Source organism: Dendropsophus ebraccatus, chromosome 3 (assembly GCF_027789765.1).
Source record: "Dendropsophus ebraccatus isolate aDenEbr1 chromosome 3, aDenEbr1.pat, whole genome shotgun sequence".
NCBI lineage: Eukaryota > Metazoa > Chordata > Amphibia > Anura > Hylidae > Dendropsophus > Dendropsophus ebraccatus.
In genome coordinates, this window is record NC_091456.1 from 10,183,398 (window position 1) to 10,205,452 (window position 22,055).

The window sequence follows — 22,055 nt, forward strand, 5'->3', positions numbered from 1 at the left end:
TAACGTTACATCACATCTTTCTTTTCATACTATAATGTTTCTTAGTTTGGGTACAAGCTGTCGGAATGCAAAGTATGGCCTAGTAATGTCGCCTCCTTGTGTTTCAGTTTGAATGGTACTAACACCAAAAAGAAAGTGCCCCCTCGTCTATTCTGCGATATCTGCGACTGTTTCGATCTCCACGACACAGAAGACTGTCCGACGCAGACCCAGCTGCCTGACTCCCCGCCTCATTCAAACTTCCACGGTAACAGAAAAGAAGAGCGGCCATATTGTGACATCTGTGAGGTGTTTGGCCACTGGACAAGCAGTTGCAACGATGACGAGACTTTTTAACCCGAGACATCTGCCTCATTTTTATCTTTTGGAAATCATTCACTTTATCCTTGGAAGTGTACGACCCGCACCAGCATTCACGTGCACAGGCTTTGGGGATCGGCGTTCTCAGTTACAGATATACATATCGCTTCCTTGCACTGGCTGGAAAGGGGGGGGGGGGCTGCTATCGTCAACCAATGAAATCCACCCATGTTTAACCATTGATTCATATTATACCATTAAAGGGCTTGCAAAGGTATCAGAGCTAAGAGAATAAGACCTCATGTAACCTACGTGCGTTCTAACCTTCACCAGATGTCATTACATTTTAGTAAGCTTTTGTTTCATATTTGCACTATCATCTTTTACATTTTGAACATTTTAAATGCCTTTCGACGTGACACTGGATGTAAACTACATATCAGACTTTTCTTTCATCAGCCTCATGTACGGTGAATAGATGAAAGATGAACGATGCTGGTTTTCCGTGATTACCAGTCCTGAAAATGCTTACAGTTGCACATATAACCCGAACAAATGAACATGTATGTTGTATGAAAAGATGTAGGACGGCCACTTGTCTAACCTATGCTTTGTAGCACAATTTTTTATTCAGCGGTGCGTGGGATGTAGTGCTAGAACTTGCTGGTTCTGGCAGACTAGGTGACATGTTGGTTAAGATATTCCACACAGAGGATTATGGGAGCATTACGGTCACAGGTAATGACAAGTGCTGTATACATGTAACTTTGTCCTGTGTGAGAACTTCACTATATCTGTATGGAAAACAAATGGCTGCTTGCCTGTTCATAGTGTGAAAACAAATGTCTCTGGTTTTATTGCATTTTATTCTTTATCAGGCTACGGAACGCTTTGATGTGCTGAGTTTTTATTTGATGAAATATCATGTGCTGCTGACTGTTCTCAGCCAGGTAATTGTGGAGCTTACCATCGGGGAATTCATCTTCACAGCTGCCAAACAACTATATCTTCATAGATGATGGACCTAGAGGTGAAGATGGGTTGGTCATTCTTATACTGTACATATCTCAACATTGGCAGGTGCAAATCTGCCAAATGGGTTCCTGGAGCTTCAGAACAGCTTTTATTTGTTTTAGCAATTAAAGGGGTTATCCAGCATTAGAAAAACATGGCCGCTTTCTTCCGGAAACGGCGCCGCTCTTGTCTCCAGTTTGGGTGCAAGTTTTGCAACTCAGTTCTATTAAAGTCAATGGAGCGTAATTGCAAACCAGACCTGAACTGGGGATGAGCAGTGCTGTCTCTGGAAGAAAGTGGCCATGTTTTTCTAATGCTGGATAACCCCTTTAATTCTGTTGTTTTGTGATGCACACTTTGTTTGTAATATGCCATGGTTCCTATCCTGTACGGTGAGTTAGGCAGGTCCAGCATCACAGAAATCTATGCATGCATATCTTCCATATACTGGTACTGTCTATGCAGCAAGTCCATAGATTCCTTTTTTTCCACATATATGTATAAAGAAACCTATGTATGCCTATACAGCCCTGGAAATAGGTTTGGTATTAATACACAGAGGATGCATTACAAATTCACAGTACTTCTAGCCAAAACAAATGCAAGATGCTTTGAAGTATTAGAGGTTCTCCTTTTTTTTTTTTTTTTTTTTTTTTTTATGTAAGTATAATCTCCTTAAAGGTGTTCATCAGGACGCTGCCTGTGTCATAAATACAGGGTCCCCTTTTAGGAGCAATCCCCTTTAAGTGTTGTCTAGCCACATTGTTCCCTGTCTGCATTTAAGTCAACAGTCCCTGATAATCTGAAAACAGTCTGGCCTGTCACATATGTCAAAAGTTTTGATGTAGAGAGTCTAAGGGTCCATTTGCACAGAAAGATTATCTGCCAAAGATTTGAAGACAAAGCCAGAAACAGACTATAAACAGAGATCAGGTCATAAAGGAAAGCCTGAGATTTCTCCTCTTATCAAATCCATTCCTGGCTTTGGCTTCAAATCTTTGGCAGATAATTTGTCAAATAATCTTTCTGTGTAAATGGACCCGAAGTCAGGGATGGGGAATCTTCAGCCCTCCAGCTGTTACAGAACTACAATTCCCATCATGCCTGGGCAGCCAAAGCTTTAGTTTTGGTTGTACCGGCATGACGGGAGTTGTAGTTTTGCAACAGCCTGGAGGGCCTAAGGTTCCCCATCCCTGGTCTTTAAGTGCTCAGACCCCAACTGACTTCCAGATATTGCCAGAAGAAGTATGCAGTAAAGCGCTTCACTTCCCAGCTGGCAACGATCTCTATCCAGCTGCTATGACAGAGCTATTGGAAAGGGTTGGTTTGTGAGGCCGTCTATGCCAATCAGACAGACATGCAGACAGTGGTCAAGGGGAACAGCTGCACCACTACTGATTTTTCTGGGGAACAAAATTAAAGGGGAACTATCAGGAGGTTTGACGAACCTGACCTGCTTATGTCCCTATTGCACATTAGACGCAGAGGAGGAAGATATGAGTCTTACCTTCATCCTCAGCGCTGTTCCCATGCAGTCAGTCATTTACTCCTCGGTCTGGTAAGCCTGCTCCATTGATAATCACTAGAGATGAGCGAACCGGGTTCTGGTTCAAGTCGATCCGAACCCAAATGTTCGGTATTTGATTGGCGATGGCTGCTGAAGTTGGATAAAGCTCTAAGGTTGTCTGGAAAACATGGATACAGCCAATGACTATATCCATGATTTCCACATAGCCTTAGGGCTTTATCCAACTTCAGCAGCCACCGCTAATCAAATGCCGAAAGTTCAGGTTTGGATCGACTCGAGCATGCTCCAGGTTCTCTCATCTCTAATAATCACTGGAAGGGATAGGCCAGGGGTGGATCAGCACTAGGAATGGGCAGTGCTCCAAATGGTTGTAGTGAATGACTACCAGCACAGGAACGGCTCTGAGGATGAAGGTAAGAGACATACCATCCTCTTCCTCGTCTCCTGCGCAATATGGCCATAACAGCATGTTAGATTTGATAGTTCCCCTTTAAGAGGAGAACCTTGTCATATTTTCCCAGTGTATCCAAGTCATGATAACACAGCATCACTGACCCGACGTCCTGTGAACTCTGCAATCTGCAAGGGACTTACAGGGTAGATTAGACTGACACTTTTACCAGTCTATAGGTAAAGAAGACCCTTTAAATCTGGTTCATTTTGTGCCTCAGACTTTTACAAAACTTCCAGAATACAACTTTGACGTTAGTCAATGAGGATTACATATTGTATTGTAAGCTTCATTGGAATACTAGAAATGAGTTCAGTATTCCCTTCTCCGGTGCCTGCTCTCTTCTTCTTCTTCTTCCTCTTCTTCTTCTTGAATTTATTTACCCCCCCCCCCCCCCTCCCTCCTTCTAAGAGGATAGAAATCTCAATCTCCATTCTACCAATGTTGTACTTGACGCCTTGTTATATTACTGTATAAAGTTTGTTTATAGAGTTATGTTATGTTAAGAAATTAGACAGGGAACTTTCTCAGAATATGTATATGGACGTGACTGTATAGTAGATGTAAGAATGGCTGAATGTAAATATACATATTCTCTCCAAATAAAGAGGTGATTCAGATCTTTCTATCCATATCTGTATTAATGATCCAGTACATATTTATTGTTCATGTAATATGTATGTTCTTAAGTGAGTTTTTCTTATATTGAGAATTCTGTACCTGGCTTTCCATGGATACATTTGTAATTGGCTAATAAAAGCTGTATTAACTTAATAAATAAATTTTGAGGATATGTTGTGTGTGTTTGTATTGTGTACAGTCTAAGCGGCTTGGTTTGCTCTAAAGCAGAGATGGGGAACCTCCGGCCCTCCAGCTGTTGCAAAAATACAATTCCCATCATGCGAAGCTTTGGCTGTCCAGGCATGATGGGGATTGTAGTTTTGCAACAGCTGGAGGGCTGGAGGTTCCCTATCTCTGCTCTAAAGGTTTAAAGGGGAACTCCAGCAATTCAATAAAAAAATAAAGTGCACTCACACATCCCCCAACGACTGTCTGACACCTTTCCCACTTGTCTATGCTAGTCCCAGACACAGATTCAAACTTTTACAAATGATCCCAGTTTTACAGCATGGTACCCAGAAAGGAAATTACATCTCCCAGCATGCATTGCATCTTAGAGCCAACTGCTGGGTACCTACCCCTGTCTTAGGATCTTCCCAGCACTGGCTTCATCTGCTTCTGCTTTGCACAGTAAACCTCTACATAGAGAGAGATGAAACAACAGTGTCTCCTTTCCCCTATACTACTCAGGCTGCTGTTTTTTTCCGCCTTTGGCCACGTGATCACTGTGTGATGTCAGTGGTGGGCGGTGTTAGAGAGGAGGTGTTACAGCTTGCCTGGCAACAGAAGAGACAGAAATCATGTGACCTCTGTCTCAGACGAGACAGAAGAGTGGAGCAGCCAGTGAGGATATTCAGCAGCTTCAGGATGTGCTGCAGACAAACTGAACAGTTCATGTAATAGAAACCTATTACACCCAAGCTTATGGTGTGATTATCTGACAAATGTTTGAAGCCAAAGCCAGCAAGTAATTTTGAAACTCATGACTTGTTCCCTGTTTATAGTCTGTTCCTGGCTTTGGCTTCAAAAACCTTTCAGCTAATCTGTGTGTATAAACACACAATAAGATTATAGGTGGGGATTGAACAGGGTTTAATCCTTCATAACTGGAGTTCCCCTTTAAAGACAACCTGACACTTGATCTGAGGCCACTATACCGCACCAATAATGGCTTTATAAAACTGTTTATTTCAAATTTATGCAGAAAATAAACCCCGTATTTTACGGCGTATAAGACGACCCCAAACTTTCAGTTAAAATATAGAGTTTTTCAGCCCCCGCCCTATAAGACGACCCCTGACCTTTGATTTTCCTGGGTTAAAAAGTACTTATACACAGGAAAATACAGTATATTGTAGCATGTGCTGTATATAAGCTATAGCTGAATAATCTGATGACCCATTGGCGCCCATGTGCCCTGCAGCAAGCTGTACTAGGAGCATGACCCCCACCTATCCTGAGGACTGGGGGGAAAAATAAATAAATGGTCTCATTACAACGTATAGTTAGAAGGTAAGGAGGAAAAATAAGAAATGAAGAAGAGTGGCTACTCCAGGATACAAATATTGTAAGAGGAGCTTCTGGGATCATTCACACCCTGCGGTTGTATCTAAGGACATAATAAAGGACACCAGCTTTTACGTTTAGAGCCCCTGACTCATCCAGACACTGAGAAGCGACCCCTTGCGGCACTATACAAAACTACCCCCTGCGCTTGAGTTTCGGCGAGCAAATATCTTTTTTCTGCCATTAGTTATCATGGCCGCCTCGGCGTCACTGGGGTTGACGTAACTCTTGTTGATTGGTGGATGCAGAGCGAGGGCGAGGCTTGGGAGTTAGGAAAGCTTTATTAGTCTGCGTCTACACTGACACTTGTTATTAGTTTCTTATCAATAAAGATTCTGTTGCTGACAGTTCGCTGTGTTTCTTCTTCTTAGTGTTTGATGCTGCAGACATGGCGGCAGAAGCCAGACGGGTGCAGCTTCCAGAGTGGGAGACCGGCAGGAGGCGGCTCCGGTATCTGTACTTGTGTCCTCCCTCCTCGTTCCAGCTGCAGCACGGACAGAAGGCAGAGGTCTGTATCCGGAGCCGCGGGGGTCCTGGTGGTCACTACATCACCTACAAAGCTTCAAGGAATTCTCCATACTTATTATACAGTCCAATAAATGGAGCTCGTTGCTGCACCCAATGGAGCTAATACCACAATGTATCAGGAGAACATTACTTATACAATTATGTCATATAGTGACCTCCATTATCCGGTTAATGTCTCACAGCCTTGGCAATGGATGGTTAAAGGGTTTTCTGAGGACATGTTTTTTATTTTATTTTTTTTTTTTTTATCTTTGAGAGCATAAAATAAGTCATACTTACCTACCATGATCATTCTGCCTATTTTTGGCTTCAAGTCATCTCAGCAGGAACTGCCGGCTCAGCCAGTGATTAGTAGAGCATGTAGTTCCTGCTGAGATGACTGGTGTTGCCAGTAAGAAGCGGCAGAGATGTGTAGAGACCGGGAGCCATCAGGATCAGGGAAGGTGAGTATGACATTTTTTTAAATGTTTTTTTTACCTTCATCCGCTGTGCCATTTCTGCAATATTAAAGGGATCTTTCGCTCAGGTAAAATACATGTTTTATCATTAGAGATGAGCGAACCTGGAGCATGCTCGAGTCGATCCGAACCCGAACGTTCGGTATTTGATTAGCGGTGGCTGCTGAAGTTGGATAAAGCCCTAAGGCTATGTGGAAAACATGGATATAGTCATTGGCTGTATCCATGTTTTCCAGACAACCTTAGAGCTTTATCCAAGTTCAGCAGCCACCGCTAATCAAATACCGAACGTTCAGGTTCGGATCGACTCGAACCCGAACCCGGTTCGCTCATTTCTATTAATCATCCCCCCCTTTCTGAAGATTGAACAGTTCATTCCATACTTGTTAGTATCTTTTCAGCCTAAATTCTTTATTTAGACAGATGTCAGTCAGAAACATCAGGACTTCCCCCAGTTCTGAGCTGCTGCTTTCTGCTGAAGACACAGAAAACTGTGTGTGAGCTTTTCTCTCCCCCTCCCTTCTAAATCGGCTCAGGTAACTAGTGTCCCTGGTTGGCTGTTTCTGCACTCTGTGAGGTCACAAGTAACTTGACCTTAGATGAACCCTCTCAGCATTACAGAGTGGTGAGACAGACGGCCATAAAGCCGTTTACATAAGCCGTTCTGTATATAGCTTTGTATATAGCCCTGTTTATAGCTGTCGTGGCACATCTAATTTCTCATGTAAGGCTGGCTTCACACTACATTTGTGCAATCCGTTTTTGCAAAGAAACGAATGAAAAGACGGATGCATTTGTGTGCATCCGTTTTCATCATTAACTTCCATTATATATATATATATATATATATATATATATATATATATATATACACACACACATATATATATATATACACTCACCGGCCACTTTATTAGGTACACCTGTCCAACTGCATGTTACCACTTAATTTCTAATCAGCCAATCACATGGCGGCAACTCAGTGCATTTAGGCATGTAGACATGGTCAAGACAATCTCCTGCAGTTTAAACCGAGCATCAGTATGGGGAAGAAAGGGGATTTGAGTGCCTTTGAACGTGGCATGGTTGTTGGTGCCAGAAGGGCTGGTCTGAGTATTTCAGAAACTGCTGATCTACTGGGATTTTCACGCACAACCATCTCTAGGGTTTACAGAGAATGGTCCGAAAAAGAAAAAACATCCAGTGAGCCGCAGTTCTGTGGGCGGAAATGCCTTGTTGATGGCAGAGGTCAGAGGAGAATGGGCAGACTGGTTCCAGCTGATAGAAAGGCAACAGTGACTCAAATAGCCAACCGTTACAACCAAGGTAGGCAGAAGAGCATCTCTGAACGCACAGTACGTCCAACTCTGAGGCAGATGGGCTACAGCAGCAGAAGACCACACCGGGTGCCACTCCTTTCAGCTAATAACAGGAAACTGAGGCTACAATTTGCACAAGCTCATCGAAATTGGACAGTAGAAGATTGGAAAAACGTTGCCTGGTCTGATGAGTCTCGATTTCTGCTGTGACATTCAGATGGTAGGGTCAGAATTTGGCGTCAACAACATGAAAGCATGGATCCATCCTGCCTTGTATCAACGGTTCAGGCTGGTGGTGGTGGTGTCATGGTGTGGGGAATATTTTCTTTGCACTCTTTGGGCCCCTTAGTACCAATTGAGCATCGTTGCAACGCCACAGCCTACCTGAGTATTGTTGCTGACCATGTCCATCCCTTTATGACCACAATGGACCCAACATCTGATGGCTACTTTCAGCAGGATAATGCGCCATGTCATAAAGCTAGAATCATCTCAGACTGGTTTCTTGAACATGACAATGAGTTCACTGTACTCCAATGGCCTCCACAGTCACCAGATCTCAGTCCAATAGAGCATCTTTGGGATGTGGTGGAACAGGAGATTGGCATCATGGATGTGCAGCCGACAAATCTGCGGCAACTGTGTGATGTCATCATGTCACTATGGACCAAAATCTCTGAGGAAGCTTCCAGCACCTTGTTGAATCTATGCCACAAAGAATGGAGGCAGTTCTGAAGGCAAAAGTGGGTCCAACCCGTTACTAGCATGGTGTACCTAATAAAGTGGCCGGTGAGTGTGTATATATATATATACACACTCATCTGTTTTTAACATACACAAACATAAGGTCAAGTACGTTTTTGTGTACATAAAAAAAGGGATGTTTTTTGATCCGTTTTTTTTTTCCCAATGGAAGTCAATAGAAAAACTGATGCACATAATTGATCCCATAAAACAGATATGTTACATGGATTGGAAAAACACAGTGTGACCCCGGCCTTAGACGTATAATGAAGGCTGTCAGGTTTCCATAGGGAACCCGGTAGTTTTAATGGCGATAAGTTCTGCAGGCCGAGCTGTCCTGTCGCTCATGTAACAGTTTGTTGCGTTCCTTATTTCTCTCTTTCACAGGATAACATGATCCCATTATTCCTGGGTAGTGATGTGGTTTCACAGACTGGAATTCGAACAGAAAATCATCCAAAAATCCACGCCAAGTTTGCAAGGAAGGGTCTGGCAGCAAGGCTCAACTTTAGCTCTGGTAACTTTCTGTTTACTGTGTTGTTCTATACTTCTTGGTGAATATCCTGTCTCAGCTACATGAGCTATAATCATATACACTCTATACAGGACCTGTATAAAACTGGTATCAAAAAGTTATATAGATCTGTAATTTACTTTTATAAAAAAAAAATCTCAAGAATCCCAGTACTTATCAGCTGCTGTATGTCCTGCATGAAGTGGTGTATTCCCTCCAGTCTGGGTACTCCGGCAAAAAAAGTACAATCTACTAATACCAGAAAGTTATGCAGATTTGTAAATTACTTCTGTTTAGTAGTCTCCAGTCTTCCAGTACTTATCAGCTGCTGTATGCCCTGCAGGAAGTGCTCTCTGCTGCCACCACTGTCTATGTCAGGAACTGTCCAGAGCAGGATAGGGTTTTCTATGGGGATTTGCTGCTGCTCTGGACAGTTCCTGACATGGACAGAGGTGGCAGCAGAGAGCACTGTGTCAGACTGGAGAGAATACACCACTTCCTGCAGGACATACAGCAGCTGATAAGTATCCCTATCCTTGTTTCCAAATCTAGTTCCTCTGCTGTGAATACAAATCATGTGCAGGTGTGAGAATTGAAAGACTCGAGATCTTTAAATAGAAGTAAATTACAAATCTATACAACTTTGTGAAACCAGCTGATTTCAAAGAAAAAAATTTTTCGCTGGACAACCCCTTTAAGAAAATGCTTTAGGGAGCACATTTGAGCTAAAGGCTTAAAGGGGTTAAATAAAACACAGCCACAGCCTTTTACTGACTACCAGTGCGGACATTTACAGTGTGTGAAAACACTAGCAGGAGGCTCTGAGCAATTAGCAATGATACCAGCAGGGGAGGCAGTTTTTTTTTCATGTTTAAAGGGGATCTGCCAACTGTAGATTATACTCGGAGCTTGTTACAATGAGGTGTTTCTGAGATGCAGCATGCACGCCTCCTCCCTCCCCCAGTCCTAACTGATTGATGTACAGAGCTCAGTGCTGGAAGCCAAGCAGGGAGGGGTGGGGGAGAGAGAAGGCGTGCATGCTGCAGCCCAGCACAGGTTCTATGACATTTAAGCTTGAAGGAAAATGCTATTTTATAACTGCAGACTGGCGCCATTTATTTTATCTCCCTCTTAGCTTTCTGCCCCTGTCGGCAGCTCTGAGCATCATATGGAGCCGACAGGTTTCCTATGATCCCATCCTGAGCATTTTTAAGTAGAAAAATAATTCTCTGGACGACCTCTTTAGCAGCTTAAAATCTGAGGAGTATGATATAAGAAACCTGCAACAAAAAAAATGAGCATGGGGATATAGAACTATTAGGATATAAAGAAGAAAATATCTCCTACAAATGTATTTTTATTTCTTTGCAGAGTTCAAGTTTGAGAAGCTGCGGCTGCCTGGCGGGCTGAACAGTCTCTGGTTTTATAGCATTCAGGGACTCTTTAAAGTGGCTTTTGATTTGTACGGCAGAGAGGAGCAGCTGGCAGTCATTGAAAGTCTTCAGGTACGTGATGTTTAACGCCCCTCCATGCGTCCGTGGCCGTTTGTTACGGTCTGGAAACACTGATCAGGAAGCCTTTCAGGAGGCTACAGGAAACCGTCAGTGTTTTCTGGTTATAAAACAGAGTATAAAAAAAAAAAATACATACTCACCTGCTGCACGGCTGCATCGGTGCTTTGTGCTCGGGGACGGCTTTTCCCTCTGTCTTCCGGCTCAGTGAGCACGTGAGTGACTTCATTTGTACACTGCAGCACTGGCGGGGTGGCCTCTTGTAGCTGAAGGGATAATGCTGCCTTCACTGGGAAGGGTGATTGACAGGGCTGGGAGCCAATGGTTCCCAGCCCTGTCAAACGCAGTGCTGTACTGTATAGTACTGGTCCTCAGTAGGAGCGCATACAGTTAAAGGGCCAGTTATAGGACATGTTTATGGGCCTATTTTCCAGCATGGACACCCTTCAGGATGGGACAGGAAATCTATTTGGATTTGCCGATAAGAAACCCAGACAGACTTTCCTAAAGTGTGAAGGGGCCTTAATGTTACTAACATGTAGCTATATTAAGGCCTCTTCACATCACATTTTCCATGTATGTTGCCGGTATATGTCGGACTACATGTATGTCGACCATGGGCCTGTTACTTATATAGACTGAGCTTACACTGGCGCATTAGCTCTAGCAGACGTCATACAAATCCTTTGGCCATCGTATCATCGTCCCTTAGTCGACCACATATTGTTTATATTGAATTACAACATATATACTTCATTCTGCTTATCAGTAAGTAGCACAGTAATATATATGTTCCTGAACACTTCAGTATCTGAACAAAATCAGGGGAGATGACTGTCAGCGGAACTATTGTTCAGCTGACAGTTATTGAGGTGTTAAGGCGCCAAGGTTACAGGAGCGGGGATTCCTGTCAAAATGAGGGGGGACCCCACTCATAACGGGTGTTCCTCGCAGAAGAGGAAAAGAGAGATGCAGGAGTGGACAGTTGTTTAAACTTGCTGCCCTTGTTTCTCCCCACAATGGGGAACAGCTCCTCCAGCCTGCCCCAGCTCCCTGGACCTTTCTCCGGGCCACCGGCGCCCTTGCTCTGGCACCAGACACTCACCCCACAGCTGATCCAGCAGCTGCCAGCCAGTGCTTTCCTCGGGCCGCCGCTGCTTCTCCCCATTGTGGGGAGCAGCTCTTCCAGCTTGCCCCAGCTGCCAACCCTCCAGGCCACCGGTGCCCGTGCTTCAACAGCCGCCTGCTCCTGCCTCTCTCTCTGCCTCCGCTGCGGGAAACACCCGTGTAAAGCAGGGATACCCCTCATTTTAAGAGGAATCCCTGCTCTTTTACAGTAAATAGTGGTGCAAGATGCCTCGCTACTAACCGCTAGTGTTCACACCCTGTGGGCCGGGCGCTCTACACCTGACCCAGGGAGAGAATTAAACAATTTAAAACTTTTACATTGTTCCGTATGAGAACAGAGTTCGGCTCTCAAACTTCCTTCCAAAACTGGTTGGAGAACAGAGGTCTGACTGTGTCTTCTTTATGTTTCTAGGAGCTATGGAAATCGCGCCTTAAAGATGAGCCTCTAAACAAATGCTACAACCTAAGTGTCTGCCTGGAGGACCACAGACGTATCTCCTCCACACCTCCAGGACGTGACCAGGCAGAAGAACCTGCAATCCAGGAGAAATCGGTCTCTCAGCAGATCAGTGGGAAATGTAGAGTTCCTTGCAGTCTTTCAGAGCACAACTACTGCCTGACCAGTCGCCATAGACCTAGTGTGTGTCTATCACAGGACACCACGGCCAATGACTTGATGATCCAGAGGCTTCGCTCTCTCCTAGGCCTGTGCACCAGCTCAGCGCTTCACCTAGAGAACCAGCTGATGAAGACCATCAGTGCATTGTTGGACGTTGTAGAACACGTACTCAGCGGACACGGCTTCCTGGATAACATGATTAAAAGCATGATGGACCTTCTAGAAGCCATGAGTCGCCTACAGGACAAGGACGGTCCACAGAAGGAGGCCTCCAATGTCTACCACAACGCTTTGCTGTTTGAGGTCAGCAGCTGGTTAGGAAACCGGTTTCACAGTGAGAACGATCGGATCAGTCAGCAGGTCGAGGAGTTTAAGAGGAAACACATTGACCGCATCTCAGACTTGCCGCCCGCGGAGGAGCTGGTGGCCGCATTGTTTCCCAACGCCATGAAAGTGTTATTGCTGAAGTGGATGGGACTGTCTGATGATGCGTCGCTATCCAAACTACAGAGCGAATATCCAATTTTACTACTTATTCTGGAATTTGCAAATCACAATCTTATCACTGGAGTTTCCCATGTTCTCTACTCTTCCTTAATATGTAAATAGCGGATACTTCATTAGAAAATGACTTAAAAGGGTACTCCGGCAAAAAAAGTACAATCTACTAATACCAGAAAGTTATGCAGATTTGTAAATTACTTCTGTTTAGTAGTCTCCAGTCTTCCAGTACTTATCAGCTGCTGTATGCCCTGCAGGAAGTGCTCTCTGCTGCCACCTCTGTCCATGTCAGGAACTGTTCAGAGCAGGAGAGGTTTTCTATGGGGATTTACTGCTGCTCTGGACAGTTCCTGAGATGGACAGAGGTGGCAGCAGAGAGCACTGTGTCAGACTGGAAAAAATACACCACAAGACTGGAGATTATTAAATAGATGTAAATTACAAATCTAAGTAACTAGTTGATTTGGGGAAAAAAATGTCTAGAGTTCTGCTTTAAAATCATTTTTTCTTTATTATGAGCATATTTGGGTGTTTTATATTTGTCATAAACTACAGGTATATGATATCTTATGCTTTATTATATGCTATGCATATAAAATATTGATATATGACACTTTTTATACATACAATAAAATTCAGTTTTAGATGGCTCACTTAGGGTCCATTTACACAGAAAGATTATCTGGCAGATTATCTGCCAAAGATTTGAAGCCAAAGCCAAAAACAGACTATAAACAGAGATCAGGAAAGCCTGAGATTTCTCCTCTTTTCAAATCCATTCCTGGCTTTGGCTTCAAATCTTTGGCAAATAATCGGTTAGATAATCTTTCTGTGTAAATGGACCCTTATTCTTCCCTAGTCTATAGGTAATTGAGTGGACGGCTGACATGTTATGGCAAATAACAGCCATTGTTTTAAAATAATTTTATTTGCCATTAAATGGCGGCCATCCACTAAATTTCAACAGTGTGTAAACTGAGTCTTTCTGTGTTTTCTATCCACTCCTGGATTTGGTTGCAAAATACTGAGCAAAAATACTGTGTGTGAACATAGCCCTAATCAGAAAACGACCTATTGCTTAAATCAAGTTTTTATGCTAAACATCATTTTAATCCTGAAATATTGCAGTTTCCTTTCTGGCCACAAAGCCTAATAATAAGCAGACACTTTCTGTTCTGTACTGGTCACTTTCCACAGTCTCCTCCTTATCATACAGCTTTTCACATTTTTTATATACAATGGTTCCAAGTGACACTTAATATTTACGTTTGCCTTGGTCTCTGCCTAGCAGAGTTAATTTACCACAATTTTGTCCCACAATGTATCAAAATCAATAGCTTTACCATGAAACAATTACACAACACAAAGCTAGATTCTTAAATATTAACAATTTTTATTAACATGATTAAAAACCACATAAAAAAGTTTTTTGTGCAAAAAGGGATCCAGTAATTGTACAATCTTGGTTTTTTGGCTGTCTTTAATTACTGGATCCCTTTTTGCACAAAAAAAACTTTTTTATGTGGTTTTTAATCATGTTAATAAAAATTGTTAATATTTAAGAATCTAGCTTTGTGTTGTGTAATAGCTTTTCAGATTTGTCTGACAGATTATTGAAGCCAAAGCCTTTGGCACGTCTTGAAGTATACCTTTGGATCTGAGAGGTGGCGGGTGCCAAATTGCAGTCATTGCTTGTAGACGAAACCTTGTCTTATGCTGTATTTACACAAAGCGATAATTCGCCCAATCGATCGTTTAACGATTTTGAAGCAACAATTTGGTTTTTATAACGATCAGCGTTTAGACAAATAAATTGTTAGAAAAAGCGTAAGAAAAATCGTTATTGTGATTGTTTGTAAGATCGCTTAAGCCCATCTTTCAGACAGGGTGAATCTTTGAAAGACTGTTTACACCAAGCGATCTGCCAATTTGTAGCGAACGACGATGTGAGAACATGTTGAAAGATCAAAATGAACGATTTCTCGCTTGTCGCTTGATTGTTTGCTGTGTTTACCCGGAACGATTATCGCTCAAATGCGATCATTATTGCGAAAATGTGAAAGATAATCGTTCCGTGTAAACCCATCATTAGGGTCATGTGACGGGCACCCAGGTACAGGATGAATTACATTGCGTGCATCTTAGCCTCTTTTAAAGGGGTTATCCAGTGCTACAAAAACATGGCCACTTTCTTCCAGAGACAGCACCTCTTGTCTCCAGTTCAGGTGCAATTAAACTCCATTCACTTCAATGGAACTGAGAAGCAAAACCCCGCCCAAGCTGGAGACAAGAGTGGCGCTGTCTCTGGAAGAAAGTGGACATGTTTTTGTAGCGCTGGATAATCCCTTTAAAAAGGACTGATGAGCCACTGACAGGCGCATAGAGACGTCAGGGAGTAAAGTCCCATCATGTATGATGTGTTGGTCCTGCAGCTTACATCACAGAGTCTCTAGGCTGCAGCTGTGGGTGCTCAGGGGTCAGGACCTTCTTAGATGGAAGCATCAAAGCAACAAGACAACGCAGCACATATTCCAAACCATCGAGGCCTTTCTCAACAGTATGCGGCGTTGCTTTGTTATGCGGCGTTGCTTTGCAATTGCATTCAGTGAGTGACGGGTTTATATTTCCTTGATTTCTTCTACTTGGATTCTACGAGCAGCACAATGGTATATCTGGCTCCGTCATCAATCTGATGACCGCTCAGTTATGGGTAAGATGAGAAGCTGGAAACACTCTCAATGCAGAAAGCTCTGGGCACCTAACAAGAAAAGCCGCCTTCCTGAGCACCGGCGGTGGGGGCGGGGAGCTTCATTGTTTATCTTGACCAAGCATGACCAAGACATCCCCTATCTCTGTATAGGCCTTTCAGACATTTTTTTTTTTTTTAAATGGTTGAAAGGTCAGATTTCGTGAGCCACATGTCCAGCCTTGCTAAAACAAAAAAAAACTAAAAAATTCCAAACAATACAAGGTTCTTATCTATGTTCCTCCTGCCACTCTTCATGTCTTTGTACAATAGTCCCGCTCCTCTAATATCGTTTTCTGTCTGCTTCGTCCCTCTTGCTGTCCTTCTTCCTGTGCACTGCTATCAGACTACATTATCCAGTAATCTTAGTGGTTCGCACACAGAACGTCCTATTTCTCCCACTCCTGTAACCTAGCTCCCTCTCACACATGCACCACCCCTTTCTGGGCCTCGCATCAATGATCTACTAGGTTGCTTCCACCTAGCCAGAATCCTGCTCCACATTGATGAGGGGCAACACCCCGAAACAGCTGTATGTGGATGGTTACCTGGCCTTGGTTTTTCCCTTGTCATTACATTGACTAATAGGGCCTCCTAAAGGAGACCTGTCACCTCCCGACCCTCAGCTAGATCCCATTATACAGAATTCATCTGGCCGAGTCCCGCTCCCGGAGATATCCCGGTCAGAAGCCGGCGCGCGCGCTCTGGAGAGAGGTCCGGCGTCCAAAGAGAATGAAAGGAGCCGGACTTATCTCTGCAGCGCGCGCACGGCTCCATTCATTCTCTATGGACGCCGGACCTATCTCCACAGCGCGTGTGCCGGCTTTTGACCGGGATATCTCCGGGAGCGGGACTCGGCCAGATGAGGTCTGTATAAGGGGATCTAGCTGGGGGTCGGGAGTCTGTCACCCCGACACGGGGGGGTGACAGGTCCTCTTTAACCCTTTAAGGACGGGGCCAATTTTCGTTTTTGCGTTTTTGGTTTTTCCTCCTTGTGTTTAAAAGGCCATAGCACTTGCATTTTTCCACCTAGAAACCCACATGAGCCCTTATTTTTTGCATCACTAATTGTACTTTGCAATGACTGGCTGAATTTTTGCATAAAGTATACTGCGAAACCAGAATAAAAAAACTATGTGTGGTGAAAGAAAAAAAAACGCATTTCTTTCATTTGGGGGGAATGTGTTTTTACGCCATTCACCCTGGGGTAAAACTGACTTGTTATGCATGTTGCTCAAGTTGCTACGATTAAAACGATATGTAACATGTATAACTTTTCTTGTATCTGATGGCCTGTAAAAAATTCAAACCATTGTTAACAAATATATGTTCCTTAAAATCGCTCCATTCCCAGGCTTATAGCGCTTTTATCCTTTGGTCTATGGGGCTGTGTGAGGTGTCATTTTTTGCGCCATGATCTGTTCTTTCTATCGGTACCTTGATTGCGCATATACGACTTTTTGATCGCTTTTTATAAAAAAATTTCTGCATTTGATGCGACCAAAAATGCGCAATTTTGCACTTTGGAATTTTTTGGCGCTGACGCCGTTTACCGTGCGAGATCAGGAATGTGATTAATTAATAGTTCGGTTTATTTATTTATTTACTTTTATTTAAAACCTGGGAAAAGGGGGGGTGATTCAGACTTTTATTAGGGGAGGGGGCTTTTTTTTTTTACACATATACTAGAAGCCCCCCCTGGGGTTAGGGTTATTCCCCCTGGGGTTAGGGTTATTCACCCTGCGGTTAGGGTTATTCCCCCCTGGGGTTAGGGTTATTCACCCTGCGGTTAGGGTTATTCCCCCCTGGAGTTAGGGTTATTCCCCCCTGGAGTTAGGGTTATTCCCCCCTGGGGACTTTTAGTATATACACTTTGATCTCTCATTGAGATCTTTGCTGTATAGTTATACAGCAAAGATCAATGAGATCGGCACTCGTTTGCTTTCGGCTGCTGCAGCCGAAAACAAACGAGTGCCGAGTCGGGGACGGCGCCATCTTGGAGCGGACCCCGGCCGGCAGCAGTAACGGAGATCGCTCCTCCGGGACGCTCCTCCTGGTGTCTAGCGATCTCCCCCACTAGACACCAGGGAAGTGCTGCATCTTATTACTCTATTAGCGGGCACGGCGATCGGATCGTGCCCGCGGTCCCGGTATACAAGCGGCACCCAGGACCGCGGCGGTTCAGAGCGGGGTCGCCGCGCGTACCAGTATGTCATGCGTCCTTAAATGGTGGTTTCCTTATAGGAGCCATACCTTGGCTGGGTCCTTTCCGGAGGGATATCAGGGAGATCAGTGATCTGTTTTTCTTATAGTTCTACTAGGAATTACTCCCACCTAGCCAGAATCCTGCTCCACACTGATGAGGGGCAACACCCTGAAACAGCTGTATGTGGATGGATACCTGGCCTTGGTTTTCCCTTGTCATTACATTGACTTATAGGGCCACTTAATATGGTGGTTTTCTTACAGGAGACACCCCTTGGCTGGGTCCTTCCCGGAGGGATATCTGGCTAGTCCTGTGTTATGAGGCTCCATGGGCTCTTCTTTTGCATGTTCCTGTGGAGCGTGGGGCAGCAAAGGGAGCAGGGGACGGCGTGGAATACAGGGTGGCCATTTTTCTTCACTTCCTGGATGTCAATTATCTACAAGTGCGGCAGAATTGTGCAGACACCGTAATACATTATATATCACATCTATATAACTATGTATCTAATCACTTCCTGGTTTCCTCTTCGAACTGTGACCCTGCATTTGCCATACAACAGTGCAGACAATCCTACTTGCTTCCATGTGAAAACCAACTGCAAGTACTAATGGGACAGATCATGTGACTGGGATTGAATTGAGCATGAGTGACCCAAGGGCAACAGCTTATGGGACTAATGGTACTTTTACACGGAGCAATAATTCGGCCAATCGCACGATTAACGATTTTGAATAAACAATGTTTTTTAAATAACGATCAGCGTTTAGACGGAACGATATATTGTACGAAAAAATTGTTATGCGATCGCTTAAGCCTATCTCACACATAGGTGAAATCGTTGAAAGACTGTTTACACGGAACGATCTGCGAATTTTTTGCAAACGACCAACGATAATTTGAGAACATGTTGAAAGATCAAAAAGAACGATTTCTCGCTCGTCGTTTGATCGTTCACTGCGTTCACACGTACGATTATCATTCGAATTCGATCGTTATCATGCAAATTCGAACGATAAATCGTTCCGTGTAAAAGGACCATAAGCAGCACATGGGGAATTTGTAATGGTGCGTTTACACAGAGAGATTTATCTGACAGATTTTGGAAGCCAAAGCCAGGAATAGATTTGAAAAGAGGAGAAATCTCAGTCTTTCCTTTATGTCCTGTTCCCTGTCTATAGTCTGTTACTGGCTTTAGCTTCAAAGATCTGTCAGATAAATCTCCCTGTGTAAACGCACCCTTATGCTGGGTTTACACGGAATGATTATCGTTCGAATTTGCATGATAACAAACGATAATCATACGTGAAAACGCAGCGAACGATCGAACGATGAGCGAGAAATCGTTCATTTTGATCTTTTATCTTGTTCTTAAATCGTCGTTCGCAAAAAATTCGCCGATCTTTCCGTGTAAACAGTCGTCGCGCAAAAGTCCGGCCACCAGCAGCCCGGCCCCCCGCTCATCCGCTGCCCCCTGCGCCGGGTCGATCGCCACCCTTGCCGCCGCCCCGATCGCCACCCCCGCCGCCGCTCCGATCGTCGCCGCCGCTCCGATCGCCACCCTCGCCGCCGCTCCAATCACCCCGCTGCCCCGGCCACGAGCATACGTTACCTGCTCCGCGTAGCAGGTCTTCGAAATCCCCGGCTCCCCTCTTCAGCGCATTGATTGGCTGAAGAGATGAGCCGGGAATTTCAAACGGCTCCTCTTCAGCCAATCAGTGCTACTCTTCAGCACTGATTGGCTGAAGAGGAGCCGTTTGAAATTCCCGGCTCCCCTCTTCAGCCAATCAATGCAAGGCAGCACTGATTGGCTGAAGAGGAGCCGTTTGAAATTCCCGGCTCCCCTCTTCAGCCAATCAGTGCGGCGGGGGTGGCGATCAGAGCGGCGAGGGTGGCGATCGGAGCGGCGGGGGTGGTGATTGGGGCGGCGCAGGGGGCTGGGGTTGAGCGGGAGGGCCGGGCTGCGGGCATGCGATCACAAAACGATCGCAAAACGATTTTTCCGTACGATATCGTTATGAAAAAAAAACGTTACTCCGACATTGTTAATCGTACGATCGGGCCAATTATCGTTTTGTGTAAACCCAGCATAAGTCTATATCCCTCATACGATACATTGTAACAAGTGCTTCTGCATTTGATATATGTTTAATTTAACATAATGCATCAGTATAGACCTAGTTTTCTTTGTGACACCACTCTTTATTAGAAAGCAACTTTCCCTGTCCAGAGTACCCCTTTAATTATACAAATAAAACCATATATTTGCTGTAACCACAATAGCCCTTTAAGTTGTACAGTTATCAGTATTTATTTAGTATCGACATTGATCACATCATAGAGTATTGTTCAGGGTCTGTGAGAAAACTATCGATATAAACAGCAACTAATAACAGGACTAACAATTACAAAGCAAAGATCCACTCTACACTGCAGGCACAGAATATTTATGGCATGGTCCTACTATCACTAGATCAGGGACCTGCGGACCTGAGGACAAAACGGAGCTGGTGCAAAACTACAATTCCCATCATGCCTGGACAGCCGAAGGTCACTATAGCTGTACAACATTTGTCAGGCAGCATTTGGGACCGCTTTTATTGCTGAAAGGGGTTATCTGGGTAACAAAAACAATATTCGAAACAATGTTATCTCCTGTCTGGAGGCCGGGTTAGCTTGTCTATTGACTTGGTAACCCGACCCCCAGGAGACATTATCTGCATCATCTCCATGCACCTGTGCTGCTTCCATAGACTTATATGTGTCCCTGAGCCTAGGTTTCTGTAATATGAAAAGGTTATAGTTCTATCTCCGCTTGCTGTCAGTGTCTCAGCAAGTGTTATAGATGTTTTTACATTTTGGATGGAACTAGAATGTTTTTATTCACAGTCAGCAAGCAGAGATCTAAACCTACACTACACCCCCACCCCCTGGTAAACAGATGCCTGTTATGCAGAACATACCTACACCATGTGCGCGTAAGCTCTGCTACATCATGCACTTGTCAGCTCTGCTACATCATCAGCTAGTATGGAATACTATGGGATGCAAAATCAGTTAAAAAAAGTGCTCTGTTTACTGTGCAATAGTAATGACAGATGTGGGCAGTAAAGAAAGCTAAGGGGACGAGTGCACAAATGGAGATGTATGATGCATGATGGGAAATGTAGTTTCCTATCTTGGATATATATCGGCTGTTAGAAAACCTTATACCTCAGGACAGGAGCTAGAAAGACAGGAGACGGCTCAAAATACTCAGGGGGACTTGGTGAGTAAGACGAGCGAGCATTTCATTTTTTTTTGCCCTTAGGTGGATAACCCCTTTAACATCTTTAAAATTTGCACTACACCTTCTCCTGCACACAGCCAGATAAACCCTATGGGGCCTCACTTTCCCCAAACATATTTTCTTTACACATCCATGGTAATAACTTATGTGAAGATGGGCTGGAAAAATAATATAATATGGGATTGAGTACACTGTAGAGGTAGGTAAGGGCAATGGCGTAATAGAATGCAAGGTTTGACTGTCTGAAGTACGCACAGTCCTCATACTTCATGCTCTTCAATGCCCAAATGGCAACTCGGACAGATGCACCGGGCAGGTAGCACAGAAAGAATATAGCTGCGACTAATACAAGGAACCTCATTGCTCTCCCTACCTTTCCATTCGTATCAATGGTATTTTCCTTTAAGTGGAAAGCAATGCGGATGGTGCAGAATGAAATTGTCAGCAGGGACAGAGACGTCAGCGAAATAAAGAATACATCATGCCAGGCAATAGAGGATCGGGGGCATATACTAAAACTTTCACACTGTATTGCATTGTTCAGGTAGAAGAGGTGGGGTTGGGTTAGTACATAGGAGTGTAGGGTGAACATAGACACCCACAGAGTAATAGAGATGGCAGTGGCCTGCTTCACCGTGATAGTATTCGCTTTGTGAAATGGGAAAAGGATGCGACAATAGCGAGTAAGCGCAATGAGTGATAAGAAAACCATGCCGGCGGCTCTGGCAGCGGAAATGATGTAGAGCAATAGTCTGCATGGAATATCTCCGTAGATCCAGTTTTTCTTACGGATGTAATAATCCGCACGGAGCAGGACGCATAAAAGGACCACAAAGTCGGCCAAAGTCAGGCTGAGAATATAGAGAGAGTTAGGCTTTAATGGCTTCTTCTCCTGAAAAACCATCCAAAGTCCGAAAAAATTACCGACGACTCCAAAGATGAACTCCAAGAGGAGGATGGGAGGAAGGATAACGTCCAGGGAGGGTTCCTCCAGGATACAGCAGCTGCTATTCAT

General features: G+C 44.2%; 3 protein-coding genes across 6 annotated transcripts in view; 2 read left to right on the plus strand and 1 right to left on the minus strand.

Annotated features, from left to right (window-relative positions):
- CLIP1 (CAP-Gly domain containing linker protein 1) overlaps positions 1–2,989 on the plus strand; it is an 84,232-nt gene extending 81,243 nt beyond the window's left edge. For all 4 annotated transcript variants that reach the window (XM_069960873.1, XM_069960875.1, XM_069960876.1 and 1 more), the window contains one exon: positions 108–2,989. In XM_069960873.1, the coding sequence (XP_069816974.1) occupies positions 108–336 (229 nt within the window). In that variant the 3' untranslated portion in view covers positions 337–2,989. The remainder of the gene's footprint in view (positions 1–107) is intronic.
- A 2,869-nt stretch (positions 2,990–5,858) lies between these two features.
- LOC138786933 (uncharacterized) lies at positions 5,859–14,168 on the plus strand. The gene is made up of 4 exons (XM_069963998.1): positions 5,859–5,988; positions 8,917–9,046; positions 10,415–10,548; positions 12,095–14,168. Exons 1-4 carry the CDS (start codon positions 5,869–5,871, stop codon positions 12,908–12,910), a joined length of 1,200 nt encoding a protein of 399 aa, XP_069820099.1. The 5' UTR covers positions 5,859–5,868; the 3' UTR covers positions 12,911–14,168.
- Positions 14,169–21,128: 6,960 nt separating this feature from the next.
- On the minus strand, positions 21,129–22,055 carry LOC138786400 (hydroxycarboxylic acid receptor 3-like). The gene has a single exon (XM_069963392.1). It carries the CDS (start codon positions 22,053–22,055, stop codon positions 21,129–21,131), a length of 927 nt encoding a protein of 308 aa, XP_069819493.1.

What these genes read in the sequence shown, in the direction of transcription:
- LOC138786933 (XM_069963998.1), top strand. Translation starts at nt 5,869, where the DNA reads ATGGCGGCAGAAGCCAGACGGGTGCAGCTTCCAGAGTGGGAGACCGGC. An exon ending in AGCACGGACAGAAGGCAGAG is followed by an intron (nt 5,989 to 8,916) that starts GTCTGTATCCGG and finishes TCTCTTTCACAG; the next exon opens with GATAACATGATCCCATTATT. An exon ending in AAGGCTCAACTTTAGCTCTG is followed by an intron (nt 9,047 to 10,414) that starts GTAACTTTCTGT and finishes ATTTCTTTGCAG; the next exon opens with AGTTCAAGTTTGAGAAGCTG.
- LOC138786400 (XM_069963392.1), bottom strand. Translation starts at nt 22,055, where the DNA reads ATGAATAGCAGCTGCTGTATCCTGGAGGAACCCTCCCTGGACGTTATC.